Here is a 26,124-nt window from a genome sequence, read left to right as displayed (position 1 = left end):
CTTGATTGGCCTCAGCTGGCCTAATTGGCCTAATTGCCCTGGAGTGGCCCCAGCTGAATCACCCGGGAACAAGGATTTGTTGACCCTGGGGCTAATATAGATACCCTGGAACTAAATGGCCAATGGGATGTTCTCATCAACAGGGAGTGGAGATGGGGTGGGGAAAACAAACAGGTTCTGTGAAAACACCCTTTGTCTCCGTTGTGGCATGCTTCTTCCGCTTTTATCTTTATATTTCAGGCAGTTATTTTGCTCTCATTGCTGACACACAAAAACCTTGCACACTTTGATCGGATCATTTCAAGGTTTTTCTTTTCTCATTGTAAAATCAAGGAGGATTTTATCACTGTTTTGTATGTCGCTGTTACAGGTAGAGCAACTTCTGTCCAGGTAGGGGTAAATTACTCCACAAAACATTGATCCTAGATAGTTTTCCCTTCAAGTAAAGAGTCTCATTGTTTAAATAAACTTCTTGTTTAAAATAATAATAAAAACAACCTACTCTCCTGTAACCACCAGGTCTGGCCCTGTCACCCCAGCCATGCTCATTCTCTGCCCCCCAGTACTGGATACTCTCCAATGTATGATGAAATGATCATCGACTCTGTGCTGGGCATTGCACACACACACGGTGTGGGACTCTCTGAATCTCTCTCTCTGAGTCCCTGTACAAGTAATGCCCAGCACTGACAGAAGGAGAGTGTTTCTCTTATAAAGAGGGGGATATGCAAATGCAGGTGAGAGATTCCAGTTTAAATCTCTGGCGCTCTCTCTTTCTCCGCCCAGGCTTCTCCCACAGAGACATTCCCCGGTGTCTGTGCAGCGACCAGCCAACCCCCCTGAGAACTTCTCCCTCCAACACCAGGGAAAATGAGACTTTGGCTTCCCTTAGTTTTCCTTCTAGCATCTTTCGCAGGTAATTAACCCCACTCAGTGCTCTGGGAGACAGAAAGTGATATTGCTCCAGCTACAATGGATATGAATTGAAGTATTATTGTATTCCCAGGTGTCCGGTCCCAGGTGCAGCTGGTGGAGTCCGGAGGGGATGTGAAAAAGCCCGGAGACTCTCTGCGCCTCTCCTGCAAAGCCTCCGGCTTCACCTTTACCAGCTACTACATGCACTGGGTCCGCCAGGCTCCCGGGAAGGGGCTGGACTGGGTGGCTCGGATTAGCTCCCAAAGTGGCAGTGAACAGCTGTATTCCCAGGCAGTCAAAGGGCGATTCACCATCTCCAGGGACAATCCCAACAATTTGCTGCACCTGCAGATGACCAGCCTGAAGCCGGAGGACACCACGGTTTATTACTGTGCGAGAGACACACAGGGAGGGGAAGCCTGTTGTGCTTCATACAAAAACCAGACGTCTGAAGGCCCACGGACCGTGTTAATCAGGAGGGGGCAGCAGATACACAGAGGACGAAGGGAAAATCACACAAAGAGTTCTCGTGCGGATAGCTAGAAACTGGGGCCACAGTGAAAAAGTTTTTCTTTCTCCCCTATGCAGTGGCTCTGCTCCAGGCTGGTTCAGCGGTCAGAAAGCCCAGAGAGTCTTGTACCCTGTCGTGTAGTGTGAGCAGGTTTAAAAGATTGGGCAAGCTAGTGCGATGAGAAAACCACCCTGTGACTCTGGCACACAGGGGCACTTCACAGCTTCCCGTGGGCGCTAGGCACCCCACATCTCGATGAAATCAACAAGAATTTGGGGGAAAACAGGAAGCAATTAAGTTCTGTGGCCTGTGCTGTGCAGGAGGTCACACTGGCTGGTTACAGTGATTCCTTCCGACCCTAAAATCTATGAAATCCACAGTGGAGCAGGAGATTCTTGGGAAGGAAATCTGCAGAGGATGGTTAATACACGTGCAATTATCAAAGGGCCTGAAATCAAATTGAAATTCGTAGGGCATGGAATCCCTAAGTACCTGAAACCTTGTAGAAAATGTCATCCCGCAGCTCTACGTCTTACACAGCCTCCAGACAGAGTATCAGTTTTCATGCACCTCTTAACCTGATACTCAAAAAGAGTTTACCATCTGCATCTTACCTGTTCATTGACCAGATATTTTTCTGTGTGCCTCATCCCAAAGACTTTAAAGTTAATGGGGGGTTTTGCATAGGCACAAATATTTAGTGGTTCAGACCACAGACTCCTGTCTCTCGGTTTTGGTCATTCAAGTCAGCTGTTTATTTTTCCCTGTCCACAAAATAGAATCAGTATGACACCGCACTGTGGAAGGTACTACAGAGTCACACCAAATGAGAGGAAAAAGCAGGAGAAACCAAAACACAAAGCCTCACAGATCTAGAAAGTCACAGAGCTACTCCTGAAGACGACGTGGAGAGATGTTCTATAATTGTGCAATGTTGACTTACAAAGGTATTAAATACTTTAAGTATCGATGTCCTCTCTGTCGGCTCATCAATAAACTATTATCTATACGAGATGAGAACATAAGGCCAATTCAGATTACTGTGCCTTCCTTTCATCCATTCCTACATCTATCTATCTATCTATCTATCTAATCTGCCAAGAAAGAGATGTCTGCTACACGTTGATATTGTCCTTTCCACTCTCTGCCCAGTGCTCCTCTATATGATCAATGGGAAACCAGTGAGAAGAAAATGATGCTGGTTCCGGAGTGGGTTTAAAGGTGATTAAACGAGTTAGGCATTTATTTTATTGATGATGGAATTTCCTGGGCGTGAGAACGTGTCCCCCTCAGGTTGCGCTGTAAATCCCAGTCTCAGGGAGTGGACAGAGAAGTGGAAGTGGCATTGGTCATTCACAAAATCAAAATCACTGAATGCAGCAGGAAAGTTAGTGGGATGAAAACCACAGAAAAGGGATGCACTGGGGTGGGGGGGGGGGGTGTCATATTTTAAAAGGGTCCCGAAGGAGTTAGATGCAAAAACTATATTGACCGTCAGTGGGAGCCGGGGACCTAATTTCATTAGAACTCTTTGGACCTCCCGGCCCACAGCTATAATGACAACCTCGCCTTAAAAGAGAGGATAATTTCTAACACTTCTCCAAGCCCAGTGATCACGGGCTGTATAATTTCCAGCTGTTCTGCTCCCTGGCCAAACACTCTTCTCTCACACCTCATGAGCCGAAGGCCACTACAGACGTTGGAAATGTTCACCTTGTCCTCAGAGGATTTGAGAGCAATTCTCAGAAATCAATGGCGAGCGATTCACATCGTCTCCTTGTTCCTTCAGTGATAGGAAAGTAAGTCAGGACCCCACCGCAGCGTTCTAGGCGCTGAACAAACACACAGTGAGGAATAACGTCTGTCAGAGACTCAGTGAAACGAGTTCAGATGAACAAGGGAAGGGTCTCTCTCTCTTATAAGGAGCAGGATATGCAAATGGCGCTGACAGTTTCCTGTTTAAATCTGACCCTCTCTCTGCCCAGGCTGCACCCGGGGAGACAATCCACAGCCCCCAGTGTCTGTGCAGTTACCAGCCACCTCTCCCCTCCAACACCAGGGAAAATGAGACTTTCCGTCTACTTCGTTTTCATTGCGGCCGCCTTGCAAGGTATTTTCTAACCTAAATACCCTGGGGTTGTTGACGAATATTTTGTGTTTGCTCTTTTGATACTAATGTTTGTATCATGTCTTTATTCCCAGGTGCCAAGTCCCAGATCAGCCTGGTGGAGTCTGGAGGGGATGTGAAAAAGCCCGGAGACTCTCTGCGCCTCTCCTGCAAAGCCTCCGGCTTCACCTTCAGCAGCTACTGGATGAGCTGGGTCCGCCAGGCTCCCGGGAAGGCGCTGGAGTGGGTGGCTTATATAAGTAGCAGTGGGGGTACTATCTACTACCTTGTTTCGGTAAAAGGCCAATTCACCATCTCCAGGGACAACTCCAACAGCCTGCTGTACCTGCAAATGTCTGGCCTCAGATCTGAGGACACCGCCCGGTATTACTGTGCGAGAGACACAGTGACAGGAAATCCATTGCTGCTAATACAAAAACCCGGGCTGCAGAGTCCACGTGCCATGTGAGGGCAGCAGAGACCTAAACCACCGGGCTTGGGAAACACAGAAATGAGAACGGGCCTCAGAATACAATACAAATCTGCCACCACATTTTATCCATTATATTCTTATTCAATGTCACCTGTTTCTACACAATGTCCCACTGGGCCTGTGGTGCGGACACCACCTCTGCAGAGCTCACAGGTGATTTACTCCCAGTCAAGAGCGGAGGATCCCCAGGTTTATTCTTAGACAGGATTACCTGATTCCTGATGTGTCCTGATCTGCAGGTGCGGCTGGTGGAGTCCGGAGGTGATGTGAAAAAGCCCAGAAACTCGCTCCACCTCTCCTGCAAGGCCTCTGGCTTCACCTTCATCAACTGCTGGCTGACCTGCGTCTTTATGGTTTAGAATGATTCTTCTCCATAGACACCTCTGTGGGTGGCACATATTACCCCAAAGGAAAGGAAGGATGATTTTAAATTACCGTCTCCAGGGACAACTACAGAGACGTGCTGCGTTTCCACGTCAACATCTTGAGCCGTGAGGACACCATCTGGTTTTGATGAGAGAGAGTGAAGTGAAACACGTGCCCTCTGAGCGGGTGTTCTCCTTTTAGGGCGCCCAAGTTCTGCAAAAGATCAGGAGCTTCAGAGTGAGAACACATTCAAAACTAGGCACCCTATTTCCTCACCTTTAGTAGCGCTCCCCACTCTCACATCCATCACTCTCATCAGGAATTAGGATGCTCTAAATGAACCATTCAGTCATTTGAACACAGCAGTATCTTTCTTCCTCTCACCAGAGTGACGAGAAGCTGCAGTTCCCTCACTAACTTTACTCCCGATTGATTTTGCAATTCCAAACTTTATTCGCTTGCCAAGAGGCCAGCACGGTGCAGAATGTTGCAATCCATACAACTTTTGGGGTTTCTGGAAAGGAACCACACACACTCCTCCCAGGAATGAGAGTTCTTTGTCTGAGATTTAGGGAGATGTAAATGTAACCTCATTACCATTTGTTTACACAGGAGGACAAATATCAGAACAGTGAGTCATGAGTCATGGATAAAATAATGGATATAAGCATTTTTAGGCTTTCCAGGCCTACCGTTATAATTCCAACCTAACCTGAAAAGAGGATAATTTCTCAAACTTCTCTGTTCCCAGTAATCACAGGTTTTATAATTTCCATCTGTTCTGCTTCTGCTTCCTGGCCAAATAGCCTTCTCCCACACATCATGAGCAAAAGGCCACTAAAGACAGTGGAAATACTTTCCTTCACCCTGGTCGATTTAAGAGTAATTCCGAGAAATCAATGCCTAGCGATTCACATCGTTGTCTCATTTCTGCTATGATACAAAAGTAAATCAGGACCCCAGTGCAACGTTCTAGGTGCTGCCCAAACAGACACTGAGGAATAAATACACTCCTTCTATCGCAGACTGAATGAAACTAATTCAGGTCATTGAGAGAGGGTGTTTGTATCTCTCTTACAAAGAGCAGGATATGCAAATGAAGGTGACAGTTTCCTGTTTAAATCTGAACCTCTCTCTGCCCAGGCTGCAGCGGGAGAGACAATCTGCAGCTCCCAGTGTCTGTGCAGTTACCAGCCACCTCTCCCCTCCAACACCAGGGAAAATGAGACTTTCCATCTACATAGTTTTCATTGCGGCCGCCTTGCAAGGTATTTTCTAACCTAAATACCGCAGGGAGGCCGACAAATATTTTGTGTTTGCTCTTTTGATACTGATGTTTGTGTTGTGTCCTTATGCCCAGGTGCCCGGTCCCAGATCAACTTGGTGGAGTCCGGAGGGGATGTGAAAAAGCCCGGAGACTCTCTCCGCCTCTCCTGCAAAGCCTCCGGCTTCACCTTCAGCGACTACAGTATGAACTGGGTCCGACAGGCTCCTGGGAAAGGGCTAGAATGGGTGGCTTACATAATATACGATGGCAGTGTTACCTACTACCTTGATTCGGTGAAAGGCCTATTCACCATCTCCAAGGATAACTCCAACAACCTGCTGTACCTGCAAATGTCCGGCCTCAGATCTGAGGACACCGCCCGGTATTACTGTGCAGCAGACACAGTGACACGGATCCTATCTCTGCTAATGCAAAAACCCCGGAGGCAGAGTCCAAATGCCACGTGGGGGCAGCAGAGACCTAAACCACTGGGCTTGAGGCACAGAAATGAGAATAGGCCTCCAGTCAAATACAATACAAATCTGCCACCAGGCTTTATCTATTATACTCTTAAGCTATGTCTCCCATTTCTACACAATGTCCCTCTGGGCTTTTGGTGCGGACACCACCTCAGCAGAGCTCACAGGTGATTTACTGCCAGTCAAGAGCGGAGGATCCCCCGGTTTCTTCTTAGACAGAATCACCTCATTCCTGACATGTCCTGATCTGCAGGTGCCAGGTGCAGCTGGTGGAGTCTGGGGTGTGTGTGTGTGAAAAGGCCCAGAGAATCTCTCCACCTCTCCTGTAAGGCCTCCGGCTTCACCTTCATCAAATGCCAGTTAACCTGGGTCCTTCAGGTTCCCATGTGTGGTTTGGAATGATTCTTCTCCATAGACACCTCTGTGGGTGACACATATTACCCTGATTGAGAGAAAGGGCGATTTGTATTTACCATCTCTAGGGACAACTACAGAGACGTGCTGCATTTCCACATCCGAATTTCGAGCCACAAGGACACCATCTGGTTTTGATGAGAGAGACTAAAGCGAAACAAGTGCCTCTGAGCGGGATGTTTTCTTTTTGGGGCACCCAGGCTCTGCAAAAGATCAGGAGCTTCAGTGTGAGAACACATTCAAAACTATGCACCCTATTTCCTCGCCTTTAATAACGCTCCCCACTCTCACATCCATCACTCTCATAAGAAATTAGGATGCGCTAAGTGAAACATTCAGTCATCTGAATACAGCGGTACCTTTCTTCCTCTCACCAGAGTGACAAGAAGCTGCAGCTCCCTCACTAACTTTACTCCCGATTGATTTTGCAATTCCAAACTTTATTCGCTTGCCAAGCGGCCAGCACGGTGCAGAATGTTGCAATGCATCCAACTTTTGGGGTTTCTGGTAAGGAACCAAACACACTCCTCCCAGCAATGAGAGTTCTTTGTCCGAGATCTAGGGAGATGCAAATGTAATCTCACTAACATTTGTTTACATAGGAGGACAACTATCAGAACGGTGAGTCATGGGTCATGGATAAAATTATGGATATGGGTATTTTTAGGTTTTCCGGGCCAATGATTCTAATTCCAACCTAACCTGAAAAGAGAGGATAATTTCTCACACTTTCTGGTCCCAGTAATCACAAATTTTATAATTTCCATCTGTTCTGCCTCTGCTCCCTGGGCATATATTCTTCTCTCACACATCATGAGCGAAAGGCCACTAATGACAGTGGAAATACTTTCCTTGACTCCAGTCGATTTAAGAGCAATTCCTAGAAATCAATGCCTAGCGATTCACATCATTGTCTCATTTCTGCTGTGATATGAAAGTAAATCAGGACCCCAGCGCAATGTTCTAGGTGCTGCACAAACACACACTGAGGAATAAGTACACTCCTTCTATCGCAGACTCAATGAAACTAATTCAGGTCATTAAGGAAAGCAGTTCGCATCTCTCTTATAAGGAGCGGGATATGCAAATTAAGGTAGTAGTTTCCTGTTTATAACTGACCCTCTCTCTGCCCAGGCTGCAACGGGAGAGACAATCTGCAGCCCCCAGTGTCTGTGCAGTTACCAGCCACCTCTCCCCTCCAACTTTCTGTCTATTTTGTTTTCATTGTGGCCTCTTTGCAAGGTATTTTTTAACCTCAATAACCCAGAGAGGCGGATGAATATTTTGTGTTTGGTCTTTTGATATTAATGTTTCTATCACATCTTTATTCCCAGGTACCCTGTCCCAGATCAGCTTGGTGGATTCCGGAGGGGATGTGAAGAAACCTGGAGACAATCTCCTCCTCTCCTGCAAAGCTTCCGGCTTCACCTTCAGCGACTACAGTATGAACTGGATCCGACAGCCCCCTGGGAAGGCACTAGAATGGGTGGCTTATATCAACAGCAATTCCGCTCATATACGATACCTTGCATCAGTGAAAGGCCGATTCACCATCTCCAGGGATAACTCCAACAGCCTGCTGTACCTGCAAATGTCCGGCCTGAGATCCGAGGACACCGCTGTGTATTACTGTGCGAGAGACACAGAGTGACAGGAAACGTAGTGATGCTAATGCAAAAACCCAGGCTGCAAACTCCATGAGCCACATGGGGGCAGCAGTGAAATAAACCATCAGGCTTTGAGCAGAGAAATGAGAATGGGCCTCAAGTCGAAAACAATACAAATCTGCCACAGGTTTTAATCCTTTCATGCCCTAACAGTGTCCCCTCCTTGCTTCACAAGGACACACCTGGCCTGTGCTACAGACTTCACTGGCTTCCTCAGTAAACTCCAGTCAGGCGTCAGCCCTATTCCTACAGTCTGTCTCTCCTTGTAGATCTGGAACTTTTGCTGATGTAAAATACGGTTAATGTGAATTTGCATTGCATATACACCAGTAACTAAGCCACCCATCAAAGGCGGAGGAAGCCTTGTGTGAGGCCGACAAGGGTCTCTTACAAGAAGTTGTTAAATCCTGTTAATTAAACGCCAATGAGTGATTGTGGGAGATCAAGGATCAAAGACTTTGCTCGGGGCTTTCCTGCCCCTTCGGCCGCCTGCCCCCAAGAATGGACCTGCGGGGGAATTGTTGCTGAGACTTGGTTCGTGGAGGAAGAAGCTATAAATATGGACAGAAGGAGAAATTCTTCATCTCTGGACTGTGTGGTTTCTCACAGGGCTGAATAACCAAGCGAGAAAAGACAGCGGTCCCCAGAGTTCTGCTGGGTAGCCCTAAAAGACATTTGGGAACCTGGCAGATTACTACATCTCTGCTACCTATTGAAATTACAGACTGTGACTCACCTGTACATATATTTTACCTGCTTTAACCTCTCAATACCTAATATTTCTTTTTCTTAGCTAATAAACCTTTAATTAGTTTACTATAGAACTGGCTCCCAGTTCGGTCTTTTGTGTCAGACCTGGGATGCAAATCGACTGGGATGAGTGACTGGTCTCTTGGGACTGGCTGTAACCTGAATGTTTTGTGATTTTTGGTGGAAGTGGCCATTTACCGCACAGTCCAGCTTGACTGGGTGGCGAGATAGACTGGAGTGTCTCAGGGGCCTGTCTGTGATTGCGTTCTAAGACTATTGCAGTACTTTAGGAGTTCACACAGGGTATTTGGTTGGTGAAATTTCGTTATAGAACATACCACCCGTGTGGGGGTGTCTGCCCTGCTTTTGGCAGTCTGCCCTGAGGTAAGTACTCAGGGTTGTGAGTCGCTCCAGACAACGTGACACCCCAATAACTTATTAAGCTGCCCTTGTTTTACAGAAACCTTTTCCACCTGGGTTGGCTGAGACAGGAGCCTGGGAAAGGATCACCATGGCTGTTCAACTACCAGAGCCCGGCCGTGAAAAGCTGCCCTTCCGTTCCCTCAGCGCCCAAGAGTGAAATCACAGCCTCCAAGGACAGCTGGCATTGCTCTCTGCAAATTAGCATCCTGAATCAAGAGGACAGTGCCCTGTGTTATTGCACCAGATGCCCCTGGGGGGGAAATCACTTTGGCTGATTCCATTGCAAACAACCGGGATGGGGTTTCAATCTTCGATCAGTTCCTAGCCCAGTGCTGTCGTCTTCTGTATGGCTGTCTGGTGAGCAATGAAAAGAAAGTTTGGCCATTTACACAAGGCATAGCCAGGACCTGGAAAGCAGCATTTCCCTCTTTAGTTTATTGAATATCAACAACCCAGGTGGAAACTTCTCCTAAAAAAAAAAAAACCCCACACATTGGCTGAAGTTACAAAGACGACTAAGGAAAATCCTTGGGATTTGCTTACCCAGGCTCCATAAACTGATGAAAATCCAGGCCCGGAGTTCGAACCACTGTACACTCTGCAGAGAGTGAATTCTCTAGTCCAAGTCTCTGACCCCAGTGGTTTCTTGTAATCTATTGTTTATACGCAGCCTCCCACCAACTCCAACCTCAACCGTACATTTCATTCCTCTTGTTATAAAACGGATGTAAGACAAATTTCGCTTTCTATCTGCCCGACACTTTCAGAAGTGGCTCTAAAGTGGTGCCTAGGGACTTGAGATCATCCAAGGCAGGTGTATATTGGTCCCTGACGGAAAAGTATAATGAGGATTCCACCGCAGTGTGCTAGGCACTGTACAGACACACGGAAAAGTGCAGCCTGATTCCCCCTCATCTCAGCCCTTGTGCAGGTTATGCAGGTCAATAACGGAAGGAGTTTGTCTCTCTTCTAAGGAGGCGGATAGGAAAATAGGGCCGACAGTTTCCTGTTGAAATGTGTCTCTTATTCTGCCCAGGCAGCAGCTGGAGAAACCATCCACAGCCCCCCGGTGTCTGTGCAGCTAACAGCCCCCCGTCCTCCTGAGAAACTTCCCCTCCATCATCAGGGAAAATAAGACTTTGGCTCCACTTCATTTCCGTTGTAGCGGCTTTGGAAGGTGTTTTCTCCACCGGACTACATTAGAGACGCAGGAGCACGTTCTGTTCTTGGCATTGATGTAGTTATATTGCAGTCATGGTTTTAGTTATTTATTCACCTCCAGTGAATTGATGGAGAATGTGTTAAACGTGATTGGTTCCTTCCCTGCTCTCTCTCCTCTCATCCCCCACCTCTCCACTCCAGCAGCACCGGTCACAGGTTGTTCTGACCCAGTCGGGCCCAGAACTGAAAAAGCCCGGAGAATCCACGGAGCTGAAATGCCCCATGAGCCGCTTTCTTGCTACCGACTGGTGGATGGCTTGGATCAGACAGCAGCCAGGAAAGGGACTGGAGTGGCTGGTCTATTATCACAAATCTTATGTCCCCAGTTACTACTCCCCACCGTCCAGGGGCGATTCACAGCCTCCAAAGACAGCATCAATTTCTACCTACACATGACAGGCCTGAAATCCGAGGACATCACCGTGCCCAAGAGACAAAGTGAGGGGGAGCCGGTGTGACCTCAGTCAAAAACCTCCTCCTGCACAGACTGGGGAAGGGATTTTCTAGGCGTGACGTTCTCCCTCCACAGACCCCAGAAGCCCCTTTATAGCCACCGCACACAGCTGTAAGAGGAGAGAGAGGCTCCGCTGATTCCATCACCCTGGGGAGCCCAGGGAACAGATGCCCAGGGCGTATTTCAGCGGAGTAAGAAGGACCAGATGCATTCCCCCGTGCTCTCTGGATGTCCCCACAGACTCCCCAGGGCTTTCTGCTCAGACACGCTCCAGCTGAAGGCTCCCTCCTTCTGGACTCAGTGGAGGAGCTGAGCCTTTAGTGAAGACCAGTGAGGAAAGGCTGAACCCTAAGGGAGGGTTATTGAGAGGAAGGGGTGCGGATCACTGACCTCTATCTTCTCTACTGAGTTTGGTAATTCTCACAGGTTGAAATCCATCCCTTTGCAGAGGGGCCAGCACAATGTCCACCACAGCTACCCAGCACCACCTAAGACTTCTGTAGGATTTATCCCATGGCGAAACCTTGGCTTGTGCTGCCCTTCTGCACAGGGGTGACTTTTATCCTCTCCCTGCAGCATTGGCCTCCTGTCTTCAGACGAAGCACCGTGACTCAAAAATTATTTCCAGCCATACAGCCAAAAAGCAGAATTCTTCTGCAGCATCTCGACTAAGTTGTTTTCCACACAGGGTCCCCGGGTGACCCTGAGAATGGAATGGATCAATAATGTAATTCGCTATTAGCTTATAACACTGACACCAACATTACAGGGGTGTGGGGAGGGGAGGAGAGGCAGGGAGGGAAGGATGGATGGATGGATAGCATGACTGTTTCTATTCAGTGATTTGATGAGTGCAATGAGGGCAAACTAAGTTGTGCTACTAAGGTTGGGCTCTCTGACCCACCTGCCAATAGATTTCACAACGAACTGCTTTGTCACACACCGGCACCTGGGTCCCCACCTTATATTGTCCCCACCCCTTGTCCCATGCAAATGAGCCGCCCGGGGCCCTCTTCATAGCCCAGTGGCAGGCCGCTCACACCGCTCAGAGCCAGCTCAGCTTCCCAGTCCGCCCAGGGAACCAGCCCGCCAGCCGCAGACATGGCCCCCAGCCTGGGCCTCGCCTTCCTCCTGCTGCTTCCAGCGGGTAAGGGTGGAATCTGCGCTCCCACCACATGTTCCCTAATATCCGCACCTCTAGGAATCACTGCAATATTTCCCTTTTCTTTCTCCCCTCTGCAGGTGTCTATTCCCAGGTTAGCCTGGTGGAGTCTGGAGGGGGAGTGAAGAAGCCTGGAGAGACCCTCAAACTGACCTGCACCGTCTCCGGATTCTCTATCACTAGCTACGCGGTGAGCTGGGTCCGCCAGCCAGCAGGGAAAGGCCTGGAATGGATGGGTATTATCTATAGTGGTGGAAGCACTGACTATAACGATGCACTCAAAAGCCGCCTCACCATCACCAGAGACACGTCGAAGAGCCAAGTGTACCTGCAACTGACCGGCCTGCAACCCGGAGACACCTCCGTGTATTACTGTGCTAGATACACAGTGACAGGAAACCTATCCACGCCAGCACAAAAACTAACCCTGCGGAGAATCAGTCTTGCTCTGTGAACAGCAGAGAGCAGCAGCTGCCAACACAGATTTGTTCTGCTTGGTTAGGAATTTGGCGCAAGTTACAAGCATTCAGTGACTTCCACCCCATAGCACTCCACGGAAACCATCAATCAGAGCTGCCAAGCTGGGAATGGAGCCCCAGAGCTCTGACTCCTGGCCCCTTCCTACAGCGATTTTTCTACCGTTCCGCTATGAAGTCAAGGCAAAGACCAGCCGGGAATATTCATACCTAGACTCTGTTACCACTAGAGTCCTCCTCCCCCCCATAGCTCTGAAGATAAGCCAGGCGTCTTTACATCCGTGTTAGAACCGAGAGCTTCACGAGAACCCAGACATTCTGCTGTGACATACAGGACAAAGTCTGAGCCATGAGCGGACCATGACTTTGATTCAGAAGAAATGACCGACAAGGGGTTGTGACTCTGTGACTGCAAGGTGCCAAGTGGGCAAAACCCCCTTTGACTTTGGACCATCTCAGTACAGACTCCCCCCCCCCCCCCTTTCAGTGCCCCTCCACCCCCCATAATTACCCTCAGTTAGCCTTCAAGAATCACTTTTATCTTTGAGCAGCCATCAGAAACCTGGAACCCTGAGAACTACCAGCCCCAACACACACCCAAGGACCCACCTCGCTCAGCCCAGAGGGGCCAGCACCAGCTGTTTTATAGGAAGCAGCCAAATACTTGGGCAATTATCAACTCACTTGGCCAAAAGGGAAAGATTTCTCATAATCCCCCACCACTGAGAGATTGCTTTAACTCTGAAATTAGGGGAGTTTATTCTCCTTCCCAAAATCAACCAGTACACCAGCTTGCAGCTCTAACTGCCCCGTATTCAAACCAAGACATCACCCGTGTTCAGTAGTAGGATCTACATGGTTAAGTACAGCACAATGGGCAGGTGTGCTCCACAAATCACACCCCTGTGGTGCCCACTGCCATGCCATGTAGACAAGCCCTGGGCCTGCAAAGTGCATAGTCAGAGGCAGAAACATCCATGCCCAGGGAACTTCCACTGCAAAAACTTGGGTTCAAAGTGAGTTTAGGTGTGTAGAGAATTCAGGGATAGCAGAGTGGCGGGGGAGGGAAATGGTTGTGAATCCCAGTGGGGTCCGATTCTTGGATTTAGGGGCCTAATGTGGCCTTTAGGCTCCTAAATCCATTTACGGATCAAGCCCTTAGTATTTAGGGGGTTTAGGGAGGAGAAGAATATCTCAGATTTACTGTTAAAAGACTGCTGTGCTAAACGTTTTACAGCATCTCCTACAGCTTCACAGAGAGACATGTTTGGTTATGGCTCTCCACAAAGAATTGACTTCATCAGGCCTGAAATTCCAGAGATGCCTAAGGGATTTAGGAGCTACTTTGCATATCCTTCCCACCATTGAAATGAGGACTCACCACCTACTCACCTTCTACTTAAAGACACATTTTGAAGTAAATAAATCAACAAATATATGGAACAAACAAATCAACCAGCAAAAGGGAACAATTAATATATGTCCCAAGCACAGATTTTACCTCCAAAGGGAAGAGGAACTGGTGACTCCACGCACTCAACCAGGGTCACTTTAGGTAAGTCGGGGGTGCATTGCTCCCTTTAGGTGTCCATCACTCCCAAGTGTCCAATTCAGCTGGACTCGCTGCAAGGATCTCACGGCATGAAGCAGGGCTGCTGATGGCTCTGAGGTTCCGTCCCAAGAACTGGTGAACCCAAATGGCTTACCCTAGTGAGAGTGTGACCATAAGTGGGCTGACACACTGAAGACGTCCTCCCAGTGACTGTTCCAGAGCTGTTGAAGAGTACCAGAATGATGTCTGTCAGGCACTCAGAATATTGCAGGATTACACTTTTTATCCAGAGACGACTCCTATAAATGGCTGTATTTGCGAATGAGCAGCCTGAGACCAGAGGACACAGCCCTCTACGTGTGTACCAGACACTGCTGGTGAGAGGAAACAAGCAAGTCTGAGCTCAGACAAAAGCCTTATCCTCTATTAAAGGGAGAAGTGTGGTGGGAGGGGACTCTTCAGAGCTACATCTCAGCAACAGCAAATTCGGGGGAAATAGAGAGAAAACCAAGCACCATATTCATATTCTTTTCATTTCCTCTCTAGCTGCTCCTTTCAGACAAGCACTACAGCACCTGGAATAGTTTGTACCAAAAAAAGTCATCCTCTAATAAATCCCACCATTCCCCAATTCCATTTCCCTACCGCATCCGGAGCCATTCCTCCTTTGCTTTCTTTCTTCCAGGTCTCCTAAAGGAAGCATCGTACAAAGGAGACCAGTTTATTCAAAGATAATACGTTTCTAGAGAACCTGTTCTCTGCCGTCCCACCAGCGCTCTCTGTTCTCTAGGTTGGGAGGTTGGGAATAATTCCTGATATATATAGTATCTTTCTTTATCATTCTATTATAACCCCAAGCCACAGCCTTTGCTAAAAGCACCACAAATAAACAAGGGAAAGCTTACAGAGAATAGTTCCATAGGGGTACCGTGTTAGTCTGTATGCAGCAAAAACGAAGTGGGTTGCAGCCCAAAAAAGCTTATGCCTGCAGAAATTAAATGTGTTAGTCTTTAAAGTGCTACAGGACTCTCGTAGTTCTGACAGAGGATGTGGAAGAGGTGGGAATTGAGAGGAGGCTAAAAGCACCAACGCTGAAACAATTAAACAACGAGTTACCTTTCAAAGGAGGTGCCTCAGATCCGAGGGCACAGCTCTCTATTACTACGCCAGAGATGGACAACGTGCTGAATTGGGCTCTTATAAATACTCAGACAGAGATTTCTGCTACTGGTGGATATTGGCCTTTTCACTGTCTATCCAGGGCACCTCTGTATTTGGGAATGAGTTAGAACCAAATGGTGCTATTTACAGAGTGGGTTTAAAGGGGATTAAAGGAGTTAGGCCTTGAATTTCCACTGATCTCAGAATTTAGTGGGTGAGAGCGCGTGTGTTCCTCAGGGTGCTTTGAAAATCCCAGTCTCCGCGAGTGGACAGAAATGTGAAAGTGGCACTGACCATTCAAAGAATCAAAATCACTGAATGCAGCAGGACAGTGACTGGGATGAAAGTCACAGAAAAGGGATTCACTGCGGCTCAGATTTTCAAAAGGAGAAAAATCATTTTGACCGTCAGTGGGAGACGGGGACCTCATATCTTTAGACCTCTCAAACTCCAGGCCCACTGCTATCCTTCCGACCTGAGTTTAAATGAGAGGATAAATTTGCACACATCTCTGGGAGCAGTAATCACGGGTTGTGTGATTTCCAGCTGTTCTGCTCACAGGCCAAACACTTTTCTCTCCCACATCATGAGCCAAAGGCCACTAGAGATGTTGGAAAAATTTCCCAGGCTCCATTTCAGAGCAACTCATAGACTCCTTCTATCAGAGACTCAGCGAAAGTAATTCAGGTCATTCACGGAAGGCGTCTCTTATCTATTATAAGGAGCAGGATATGCAAATGGAGCTGACAGTCTCCTGTTTAAATCTGCCCCTCTCTCTGCCCAGGCTGCACCTCAGGAGACAATCTGCAGCCCCCCGTGTCTGTGCAGTTACCAGCCACCTCTCCCCTCCAACACCGGGGAAAATGAGACTTTCCGTCTATTTCATTTTCATTGTGGCCGCTTTGCAAGGTATTTTAAACGTAAATACCCCAGAGAGGCTGATGAATATTTTGTGTTTGCTCTTTTGATACTAATGTTTGTATCGCGTCTTTATTCACAGGTGTCCGGTCCCAGATCAACCTGGTGGAGTCCGGAGGGGATGTGAAAAAGCCCGGAGACTCTCTCCGCCTCTCCTGCAAAGCCTCCGGCTTCACCTTCAGCGACTACGCTATGAGCTGGGTCCGCCAGGCTCCGGGGAAGGGCCTGGACTGGGTGGCTGCGATTAATGGTGCTGGATCGAGCCAGTGGTATTCCCCGGCTGTCCAAGGCCGATTTACCATCTCCAGGGACAACTCCAACAACCTGCTGTACCTGCAAATGTCCGGCCTGAGATCCGAGGACACCGCCCGCTATTACTGTGCAAGAGACACAGTGACACGAAACCTATCGCTGCTAATGAAAAAACCCGGGCTGCAGACTCCGCTTGCCCTGTGGGGGCAGCAGAGACTTAAACCACTGAGCTTGGGTCACAGAAATGGGCCTCAAGTGTAATACAATATAAATCTGCCACCAGGCTTTATCTATTATATTCTGAAGCTATGTCTCCCATTTCTATTCAATTTCCCTCTGGGCTTGTGGTGCGGACACCACCCCAGCAGAGCTCACAGGTGATTTACTCCCAGTCAAGAGCAGAGGATCCCCCAGTTTCTTCTTGGACATTATCACCTAATTCCTGACCTGTCCTGATCTGCTGCTCCCAGGTGCAGCTGGTGTAACCTGGAGGGGGTGTGAAAAAGCCCGGAGACTCTCTCCACCTCTCCTGCAAAGCTTCCTGCTTCTCCTTCACCAATTGCTGGTTGAACTGGCTTCCAGGTGTGGATTAGAATTAGTCTCTGCCACAGACATCTCTGGGAGTGGCACATGTGAGGCCAACTCAGAGAAAGGGCTATTTGTATTTACCATCTCCCGGCACAACCACAGAGACGCGCTGCATTTGTCCATCACCATCTTGAGACGCAAAGACACCACCTGGTATCACAGCGAGATACTCAAGTCAAACCAGTCCCTCTCAGTGAGTTCTCTGGTTTTGGAGCGCCCAAGGTCTGGAAAAGGCCAGGATCGTAAATGTGAGAACACATTCGGAACTAGGTACCCCATTTCCTTTCCTTTAATGATGTTCCCCACTCTCTCATCCGTCACTCCCACCAGAAAATGGGATGCTCCAAGTAAAATATTTAATCATTTGAACACAGTGGTAACTTTCTTCCTGTCACCAGCGTAACAAGGGTCCGCAGCTCCCTCTCTAACTCTGCAGGATTTATTCCCCATTTGTTTACATAGGAGGTCAAATATCAGAACGGTGAGGTTAGGTTTATGGATAAGGTTATGGATATGGGTATTTTTAAGGATTTCCGGGCCTATGGTTCTAATTCCATCCTAATCTCAAAAGAGAGGATAATTTCTCACACTTCTCTGGTCCCAGTAACCACAGGTTTTAAAAACAATGAGAATCCTGTAGCACTTTAAAGACTAACACATTTAATTTCTGAAAGCATAAGCTTTCGTGGGCTCTAACCCACTTCAGCCCACGAAAGCTTATGCCGGTAGAAATTAAATGTGTTAGTCATTAGAGTGCTACAGGACTCTCATTGTTATTGCTGTATACCGACTAACACGGCTACCCCTCTGGAAGTTTTCACAAATTTTAAAATTTCCATCTGTTCTGCCTCTGCTCCCTGGCCAAATATTCTTCTCTCACACATCATGAACCAAAGACTACTAGAGACAGTGGAAATATTTCCTTTGACCCCAGTCGATTTAGGACCAATTCCTAGAAATCCTTGGCTAGCGATTCACATTATCATCGCATTTCTGCTGTGATATGAAAGTAAATCATGACCCCAGCGCAACGTTCTAGGCGCTGCACAAGCAATTTCAGGTCATTAAGGGAAGGAGTTCGTCTCTCTCTCTTATAAGGAGCAGGATATGCAAATGAAGGTGGCAGTTTCCTGTTTAAATCACCCCAGGCTGCAGCGGGATAGACAATCTGCAGCCCCCAGTGTCTGTGCAGTTACCAGCCACCTCTCCCCTCCAACACCAGGGAAAATGAGACTTTCCGTCTACTTCGTTTTTATTTTGGCCACTTTGCAAGGTATTTTCTAACCTAAATACCCTGGGGAGGCCGACAAATATTTTGTGTTCGCTCTTTTGATTCTAATGTTCTTATCGTGTCTTTATTCCCAGGTGCCCGGTCCCAGATCAAGCTGGTGGAGTCCGGAGGGGATGTGAAAAAGCCTGGAGACTCTCTCCGCCTCTCCTGCAAAGCCTCCGGCTTCACCTTCAGCAGCTACCAAAAGTATTGGATCCGACAGGCTCCCGGGAAGGGGCTGGACTGGGTGGCTAAGATTGAGGCCTGATTTCAGAAGGTTTTCTACCCATCCGGGTACAGATTTATTCAGTGCACACAACAATCCGTCAGCAATAAGTAAAAAGGAATAAGTGAGAATCCTTTCCTGTTATCGATTAGCAATTTTCAGTTATTGATTATTAGTAGGAAATTAACAAATTAGCCTGGAATTCTGAAACTAAACCCCAGGAGCACTCCCTGTAGATAACGTGGGAATTGGGTATTTAAGCAGGAGGCTCCCTTGCAAATGTATCCTTTGGTCAAATGTCACTGAAATCTAGGAATCAGGCCAGAAATGTGAGTCTTTTATAAGGAGGGGATATGCAAATGGCGGTGACTGTTTCTTGCTTAATTCTCTCTCTCTCTTTCTGCCCAGGACGCACCCAGACAGACAACCTGCAGACACCTCTGCCTGAGAACTGTCCCCTGAAGCACCAGGGAAAACGAGAGTTTGCCTCCATTTCCTTTTCCTTCTGGCAGCACTGGCAGGTATTTTCTCCCCACAAAGCCACTCGGGACCCAGCGGACTCGGCCAGTCCTTCTGCAGAGATAATAACACAGTGTGTAAAGTTCTCTTCCTCCTTTTATTCTCCTGTTAATTAAAGGAGAAGGTGTTTCATGTTTCCGGTTCTCTCATTCTCCCCTCCTCTTCTACTCCTACATTGGAGCCTGGTCACAGATTGTTCTGACCCACTCTGGTCCAGAAATCAAGGAGCACGGAGAATACAATTAAATACGCCGTCAGGGTTACCTGCTATTATATGGCCTGGATCACACAGGAGACAGGAAATGGGCCGCACTGGCTGGTCAGCGACCACGTACCTTCAGCTACAAATTAATACCCTGCAGCTTAACGGGCCGATTCACAGCCTCCAAGAACAGCTCCACTTTCTACCTCCAAATGACCAGCCTGAAACCCGAGGACACCGCCCTATACAACTATGCGAGAGACATCCAGGGAAGGGAAGCCAGAATCTGAGCTCAGACCAAAGAAATACCTGTCCCTGCAGAGAAAGGATTTCCTGGTGGTGGTGCTCACCCTCCACGGCCATGAGAACTGGCCCAAAATATCTACCCTTAGCCACACCGCACACAGCTGTGATAGCAGAGAGATGCTCCGCTGATCCCATCGCCCCTGGGGAGAGCAGGGAGCAGATGCCCAGGGTGTATTTCAGCGGAGTAGGAAGAAAAAGCAGGTGCATCCGGCCATGCTCTGTGGATGCCTCCAGTGACTCACCAGGGCTTTCTGCTCAGACACTCTCCACCTCCCTCCTTTTCCCACTGCAGTCAATGGAGCAGCTGGGTCCTCAGCGAAGAGCAACGGGAGTCAATGGAAGGACCTGGCCAATAACCTACCAGGGACCTTCCCCGCCAGCCACTGGCAATTCTCTAGGGATGAAATTCACCCCTTTGTAAGGGGAACATCACAAGGGCCTGTCCAGCGACTGAGCACCAGCTGTGACATTATCCTGCCCGTGCAGCACGGTCCCTTCTCATCGCACTAAGCCATCGTGCTCCACAATCCTTCCCAGCCACACAGCCCAGCGCAGAGACTTTCCCGACGCAGCTTTGCACAGTTGGTTTGCAGACTAGTTCTGCAGATTGCCAGGAACAAGGGATGGTTCAGTGATGTCAGGGGCTGCTGGGTTATAACATTGACACCAACATCAAAAGGGCTGGGGGAGGTGGACAGACATGGATGGATGGAGATTGAGAGAGGGCTACTTAGGTGAAATTGGTATTATTGTAAGTTCCAAGTGTTATTACACACACACATATATATATATAAATACTCAAAGGGAAGATTCTCTATTAAGATTGAACCCTCAGATCTCCCCGACACTGGGTTTAAACTCGATACAGTGTCACACTCCTGCTAGATCTCCCCTTATATTGTCCCCACCCCTTGTCCCATGCAAATGAGCCCCCCGGGGCCCTGTTCATAGCCCAGTGGCAGGCCGCTCACACCGCTCAGAGCCAGCTCAGCTTCCCAGCCCGCCCAGGGAACCAGCCCGCCAGCCGCAGACATGGCCCCCAGCCTGGTCCTCGCCTTCCTCCTGCTGCTGCCAGCGGGTAAGGCCGGAATCTGCGCTCCAGCTGTGTCCCTCCCCCACCGCATGTTCCCTAATAACCGCACCTCTGGAAATCACTAAAACATTTCCCTTTTCTTTCTCCTCTCTGCAGGTGTCTATTCCCAGATGAGCCTGGTGGAGTCCGGGGGAGGAATCAAGAAGCCCGGAGAGACCCTCAAACTGACCTGCACCGTGTCCGGATTCTCTCTCACTACTTACGGGGTGCAGTGGGCCCGCCAGCCAGCAGGGAAAGGGCTGGAATGGGTGGGAGGTATCTGGGGTGATGGAAACACTGCTTATAGCGATGCTCTGAAAAGTCGTCTTAGCATCACCAGAGACACCTCCAAGAGCCAAGTGTACCTGCAACTGACCGGCCTGCAACCCGCAGACACCTCCGTGTATCACTGTGCCAGAGACACACAGTGAGGGAAAACCTACCAGAGCCAGCACTAAAACTAACCGTGCGGAGAACCAGCCTGCCTGTAAGAGCCGCCGAGAGCAGCAGCTGCCCACACAATCTGCTTTCTGCTTGGTTGGTTGGTTGTTTGCTTTTTGCAGATGGCACAGCAAGTTACCCCGCCTCACCCAAAGTCTCACAGTCTAAATACCACGGCTGAGAAGGGAACCCAGGAGTCCTGCCTCCCAGGGCCCCGCTCCACCAGGTTGTCTATCACACTGCAGGGATATTCACAGCTAGACGCACGCCATAGCAAATGGATTATTCTCCTCTCCCATGGGTGGGAAAATACACAAGGAGCCTCTTTGTACCGGTGTATCCCATAGACACGAGAGCCCGACTCTCACAGTACAGCTGGGAACACAACCCCGGCCTCTGTGTCGTGGAGGACAAAGACTGAGTCACTGGCCCAAGAGCACCTTCATTCAGAGCCAGGAGCCAACAAGTGACTCTATGCCTGTGAGGTGCTGAGGGGGCCAAATCTTTTCTCCCACAGCCCGCTGTTAATTCTCCGTGGGTGAAATTTCTCCCAGGCCCCGGGACCTCGCACAAGACCCGATGCTGAGAGATGAACAATCCGGATTCTCATCTGCGGCCCATTTTTAACCCCCGTAAAGTGCATGGGACATTGGCCTTTTCTGATGGACAGCACCTCCTACACTTGAACAGGGGCAGGTTCATCTCCCATTACTAGAGTGGACGTCAGCTAATATGTAGAATAGGCGGAGAAGCCCAATTGACCAGGTGACCACAGCCACAATTTAAATGAACTGCGGATGAATATTCCACGGGAACAGGTCAAACATTTCACAGGATGAATTGTATTCATCTCCGCCGAGCCTAGGTACACAGACCATCAAGGTCACGTTACAAGCAGCTCCCTGGCTTAGAGCAAGGGGTGAGTTAGAGAAGAATATTGCACACCGTGTATCTCTGCTGCAGAGAAAGACGGTTCTAGATCCGAGCCCAGCAGGGTTCTCCGGAGGCGCTTCGGCGGAAGCAGAGCCCCGCTGGCGATGGGCTGGGGGCTCCAGGGTTAGACCGCGCAGGGATGGGGGAACTGCCTGGCGTCTTCGGAAAGCAAGGACCTGGGGCAGGACCAAAGGGTGAGGGTCTCTCAAACCCAGCCCGGATTCAAATCCCTTTTCAGTCTTATTGTTCCAGGAAAGGAAAGGATCCTGCTCTCTGATTCCCGCCCAGAACAAAGGTTCAGATAATTCAGGAAAGAAGTTGGTCTCCTTTCTCAGGAGGAGGCTGTGCGACCGCGGCTGTTTCCTGTTATTATCCGTCTCTCTCTTTCTCTGCACCCGAGAGACAATCCTCAGCCCCCCGTGTCTGTGCAATTACCAGCCAGTCCCTCTGAGCACCTCCCCTCCCCCTTCAACACCAGGGAAAATGGCCCTTCCCTTCCGTTTGTCTGTCTTTTTGGCAGCTCTGGAAGGAGACTGGGATACGGGCTCCCCCTCGACGCACTGGACAGACAAGACAATGCTACGTTCTCGCCCTAGGCCTGGATTCACAGAGGTGCCCGGGTTAGGGAAGATCAGTCTGGCACTGCCTATCTTTCAGGCACCTAGAAAATCCCACGAACAATGTATGACCGTCCGCAAAGCCGGAGATTGGCACCTGAACTCCTGAAGAACCAGCACCTAAGAACAGGATTCACAAAAGCCAGCACACTAGGCAGGGGCCGTCGAAGCTCACCAGTGGGAAACGCACAGGAGAGGTTTGTCCTGAACCCCCTTCCTCTGCCAGAGATAGACACTTCAGTCTGGGCGGCAGGATACACGTCACCCTGCTTGCAATTCCTGAGTGGGAAAGGAATCTCCCCCTGCAGCCAGGCATCTGACCTGCCCCTGCCTTTCTGCTGAGGCTGGCACCATCCACCACACAAAACAGTCAGACAAGCAGGAGATGGTGGCACCCACCTTATGACTTTTAGCCCAGGGGTTAGAACCCCTAAGCCGAGATGTGAGAAAACAGAGTTTAACCCCCCTCCCGCCCACCTGCTGCTTGATAAAGAGAAAGGATTTGAACAGGGGTCTGCTACTCACAGGTGAACACGCTAAGCACTGCCTTATGGGGTACGCTGAGGTGGGTCTCCCTCCATCTCTTGTGTTGAAGATGTTTCACTGTGGATAAATAATGAAAGCAGGATTGATGTGAGGACTGGACTCTGGGTCCCCTCCCTCCTCTGGTGGTGCCCGAACCACCGGCTACCCAGTGTGGCGAGGGCAGCCTGTTCTTCCCTTCTGTGGGTCCTGTGTCCTTTTCAGCTATGCAGCGGGGTGGGAGCAGTGGGGGGGGGGGGAGGCTCAGTCCCAACCTCTACCCCAGGCCCTGACCCAGGGACCCTGTGAGGAGCAGCCTCAAACTGCTTAACCCATGAACTACCACCTTCCCAGGGTCATATCTCCTTGCTTTGTGGTCACTTCCTGGAACCGGGGGGGGGGGGGGGTGTCCTTCCTCAAGCCACTCTCTGCCTAGGGATCACTGGCCATGCCTAGACAGGCTTCCCCTTGACTCTGGTACCTTGTGGGTTGTGGTAGCAATTGCGCCAAGCCCTGGAGAGAAACGGAGCAACTCCTTCTTTTCACTCACTTTCAACTTCCACCAGCTGTCTGGCCAGGAGGCTTTTAACTGCTGGGGCCAGCTCCTTGATTGGCCTCAGCTGGCCTAATTGGCCTAATTGCCCTGGAGTGGCCACAGCTGAATCACCTGGGAACAAGGATTTGTTGACCCTGGGGCTAATATAGATACCCCTTAACTACCTGGCCAATGGGATGTTCTCATCAACAGGGACTGGAGATGGGGTGGGGAAAACAAACCCGTTCTGTGAAAACACCCCTTGTCTGCATTGTGGCTCCTTCCACTATTATCTTTATATTCCAGGCAGTTATTGTGCTCTCATTGCTGACACACAAAAACCTTGCGTACTTTGTTTGATCGGATCATTTCAAGGTTTTCCTTTTATCATTGTAAAACCAAGGAGGATTTTATCACTGTTTTGTATGTCGCTGTTACAGGTAGAGCAATTTCTGTCTAAGTCAGGGTAAATTACTCCACCAAACATTGATGCTAGATAGTTTTCCCTTCAAGTAAAGCGTCTTGTTGTTAAAATAAACTTCTTGTTTAAAATTAAAAAAAACGAAACCTACTCTCCTGTAGCCATCAGGTCTGGCCCTGTCACCCCAGCCATGCTCATTCTCTGCCCCCCAGGACTGGATACTCTCCAATGTAGGATGAAATGATCATCGACTCTGTGCTGGGCGCTGCACACCACACGGTGTGGGACTCTCTGAATCTCTCTCTCAGTCCCTGTACAAGTAATGCCCAGCACTGAAAGGAGGAGAATGTTTCTCTTATAAAGAGGGGGATATGCAAATGCAGGTGAGAGGTTCCAGTTTAAATGTCCGGCGCTCTCTCTTTCTCTGCCCAGCCTTCACCCGCAGAGACATTCCCCGGGGTCTGTGCAGCGACCAGCCAACCTCCCTGAGAACTTCTCCCTCCAACACCAGGAAAATGAGACTTTGGCTTCCCTTAGTTTTCCTTCTAGCATCTTTCGCAGGTAATTAACCCCACTCACTGCGCTGCGAGACAGAAAGTGATATTGCTACAGGTAAAATGGATATGGATTGAAATATTATTGTATTCCCAGGTGCCCGGTCCGAGGTCCTGCTGGTGGAGTCCGGAGGGGATGTGAAAAAGCCCGGAGACTCTCTGCGCCTCTCCTGCAAAGCCTCCGGCTTCACCTTCACCAGCTACTGGATGATCTGGGTCCGACAGGCTCCGGGGAAGGGGCTGGACTGGGTCTCTGGTATTAACCCAGGTGGCAGCAGCACATACTACGCTGATGCAGTGAAAGGGCGATTCACCATCTCCAGAGACAATCCCAACAACCTGCTGTACCTGCAAATGAGCGGCCTGAAGCCCGAGGACACCGCCCGCTATTACTGTGCGAGACACACAGTGAGGGGAAGCCGCTGTGAGCTCAGACAAAAAGCTCCCGTTCCGGTCAGCAGGGAAAGTCCCAGCTGCTCAGACACTGACACTGCGGCACTGGGAACACAAGAGAGGAAGCGACGCGTTCATTGCCAGCGGCTCAGTCTTAGCCAAATCTAGCTTCACACCGAGCACAGAGCCAAGGCCGGTCCCGACCTGACTGAGAAGGGCTGGACCTGAACCTTTCCCCCTGGATTTTTAATACATTTTAAAATGAGTCTATGTGCACATAAAGACTCCCATTAAACACCCCCTTAAAATGGGGGGTGAGGGGAGAACGCGATAAACAAAGCCACAGTGTCAGATAAAAACATGGGCACAGTGAAGCTATCGATCAGTGCTGGGTATTTCACCAGTATTTGTTTAAAGGTATCACACATGTCATATAACTCATCGACTCCCTCCCACTGCACACCGCCTCTTCTGTATGGGCCTCATCAACTAACTCCCACACATCCATGGGCCCACACATCCTCGGGCCGTGTCACATAACGGATCTTTCAACCATCCAACGTCCTCTCTCGGTACAATTCAATTATTCCACCTGTATTTAAACAGCAAACACCCTGAATGGGGTTTGCATGCATATTTCACCTAGGGAGTTTGGGAGTTGAAAGGGGCTCTCGGCCGCTGCCCTAGATAGACGGGCTAAATCTATCCAGGGCACAAATGGGCATCTCCTCGGGGCTAGGTATTGATATTTTACCAGATGATGTTGCTGGAGGAATTCGATAGATCAGACTTGCCCAAGGAAAGGACTAAATTCAGGCTCAGTCTCTCAGAAATATGGGGACTTAACAATATATCCAAAGCTAACCTTGTGTGCCCATAACTAATGTTATAGAAGACCTGAGTGGATCCACATATCTGTCTGTCTGTCCCCCTTCAC

General features: G+C 49.2%; 1 protein-coding gene and 1 long non-coding RNA gene across 2 annotated transcripts; one reads left to right on the top strand and one right to left on the bottom strand.

Annotated features, from left to right (window-relative positions):
• Window positions 1–1,117: 1,117 nt before the first annotated feature.
• On the bottom strand, window positions 1,118–23,835 carry LOC137161008 (uncharacterized). Its single transcript, XR_010922025.1, has 3 exons — window positions 23,766–23,835; window positions 23,288–23,365; window positions 1,118–1,275 (listed from the first exon to the last, which is right to left on the bottom strand). It is a non-coding gene; the product is annotated as an uncharacterized lncRNA (long non-coding RNA).
• Window positions 12,148–18,714, top strand: LOC137161007 (uncharacterized). The gene is made up of 5 exons (XM_067560016.1): window positions 12,148–12,214; window positions 12,310–12,679; window positions 16,203–16,327; window positions 16,419–16,823; window positions 18,542–18,714. Exons 1-5 carry the CDS (start codon window positions 12,169–12,171, stop codon window positions 18,712–18,714), a joined length of 1,119 nt encoding a protein of 372 aa, XP_067416117.1. The 5' UTR covers window positions 12,148–12,168.
• Window positions 23,836–26,124: the final 2,289 nt, after the last annotated feature.

The sequence above is a fragment of the Emydura macquarii genome, unplaced genomic scaffold, assembly GCF_026122565.2.
Source record: "Emydura macquarii macquarii isolate MOO-44397 ecotype Brisbane River unplaced genomic scaffold, CSIRO-AGI_Emac_v2 contig_2220, whole genome shotgun sequence".
NCBI lineage: Eukaryota > Metazoa > Chordata > Testudines > Chelidae > Emydura > Emydura macquarii.
The sequence above is the reverse complement of the archived record's forward strand: the minus strand, read 5'-3'. Positions and strand labels throughout refer to the sequence as shown.

What these genes read in the sequence shown, in the direction of transcription:
- LOC137161007 (XM_067560016.1), top strand. Translation starts at nt 12,169, where the DNA reads ATGGCCCCCAGCCTGGGCCTCGCCTTCCTCCTGCTGCTTCCAGCGG. An exon ending in CCTCCTGCTGCTTCCAGCGG is followed by an intron (nt 12,215 to 12,309) that starts GTAAGGGTGGAA and finishes TCCCCTCTGCAG; the next exon opens with GTGTCTATTCCCAGGTTAGC. An exon ending in CGGAGAATCAGTCTTGCTCT is followed by an intron (nt 12,680 to 16,202) that starts GTGAACAGCAGA and finishes CTCTCTGCCCAG; the next exon opens with GCTGCACCTCAGGAGACAAT.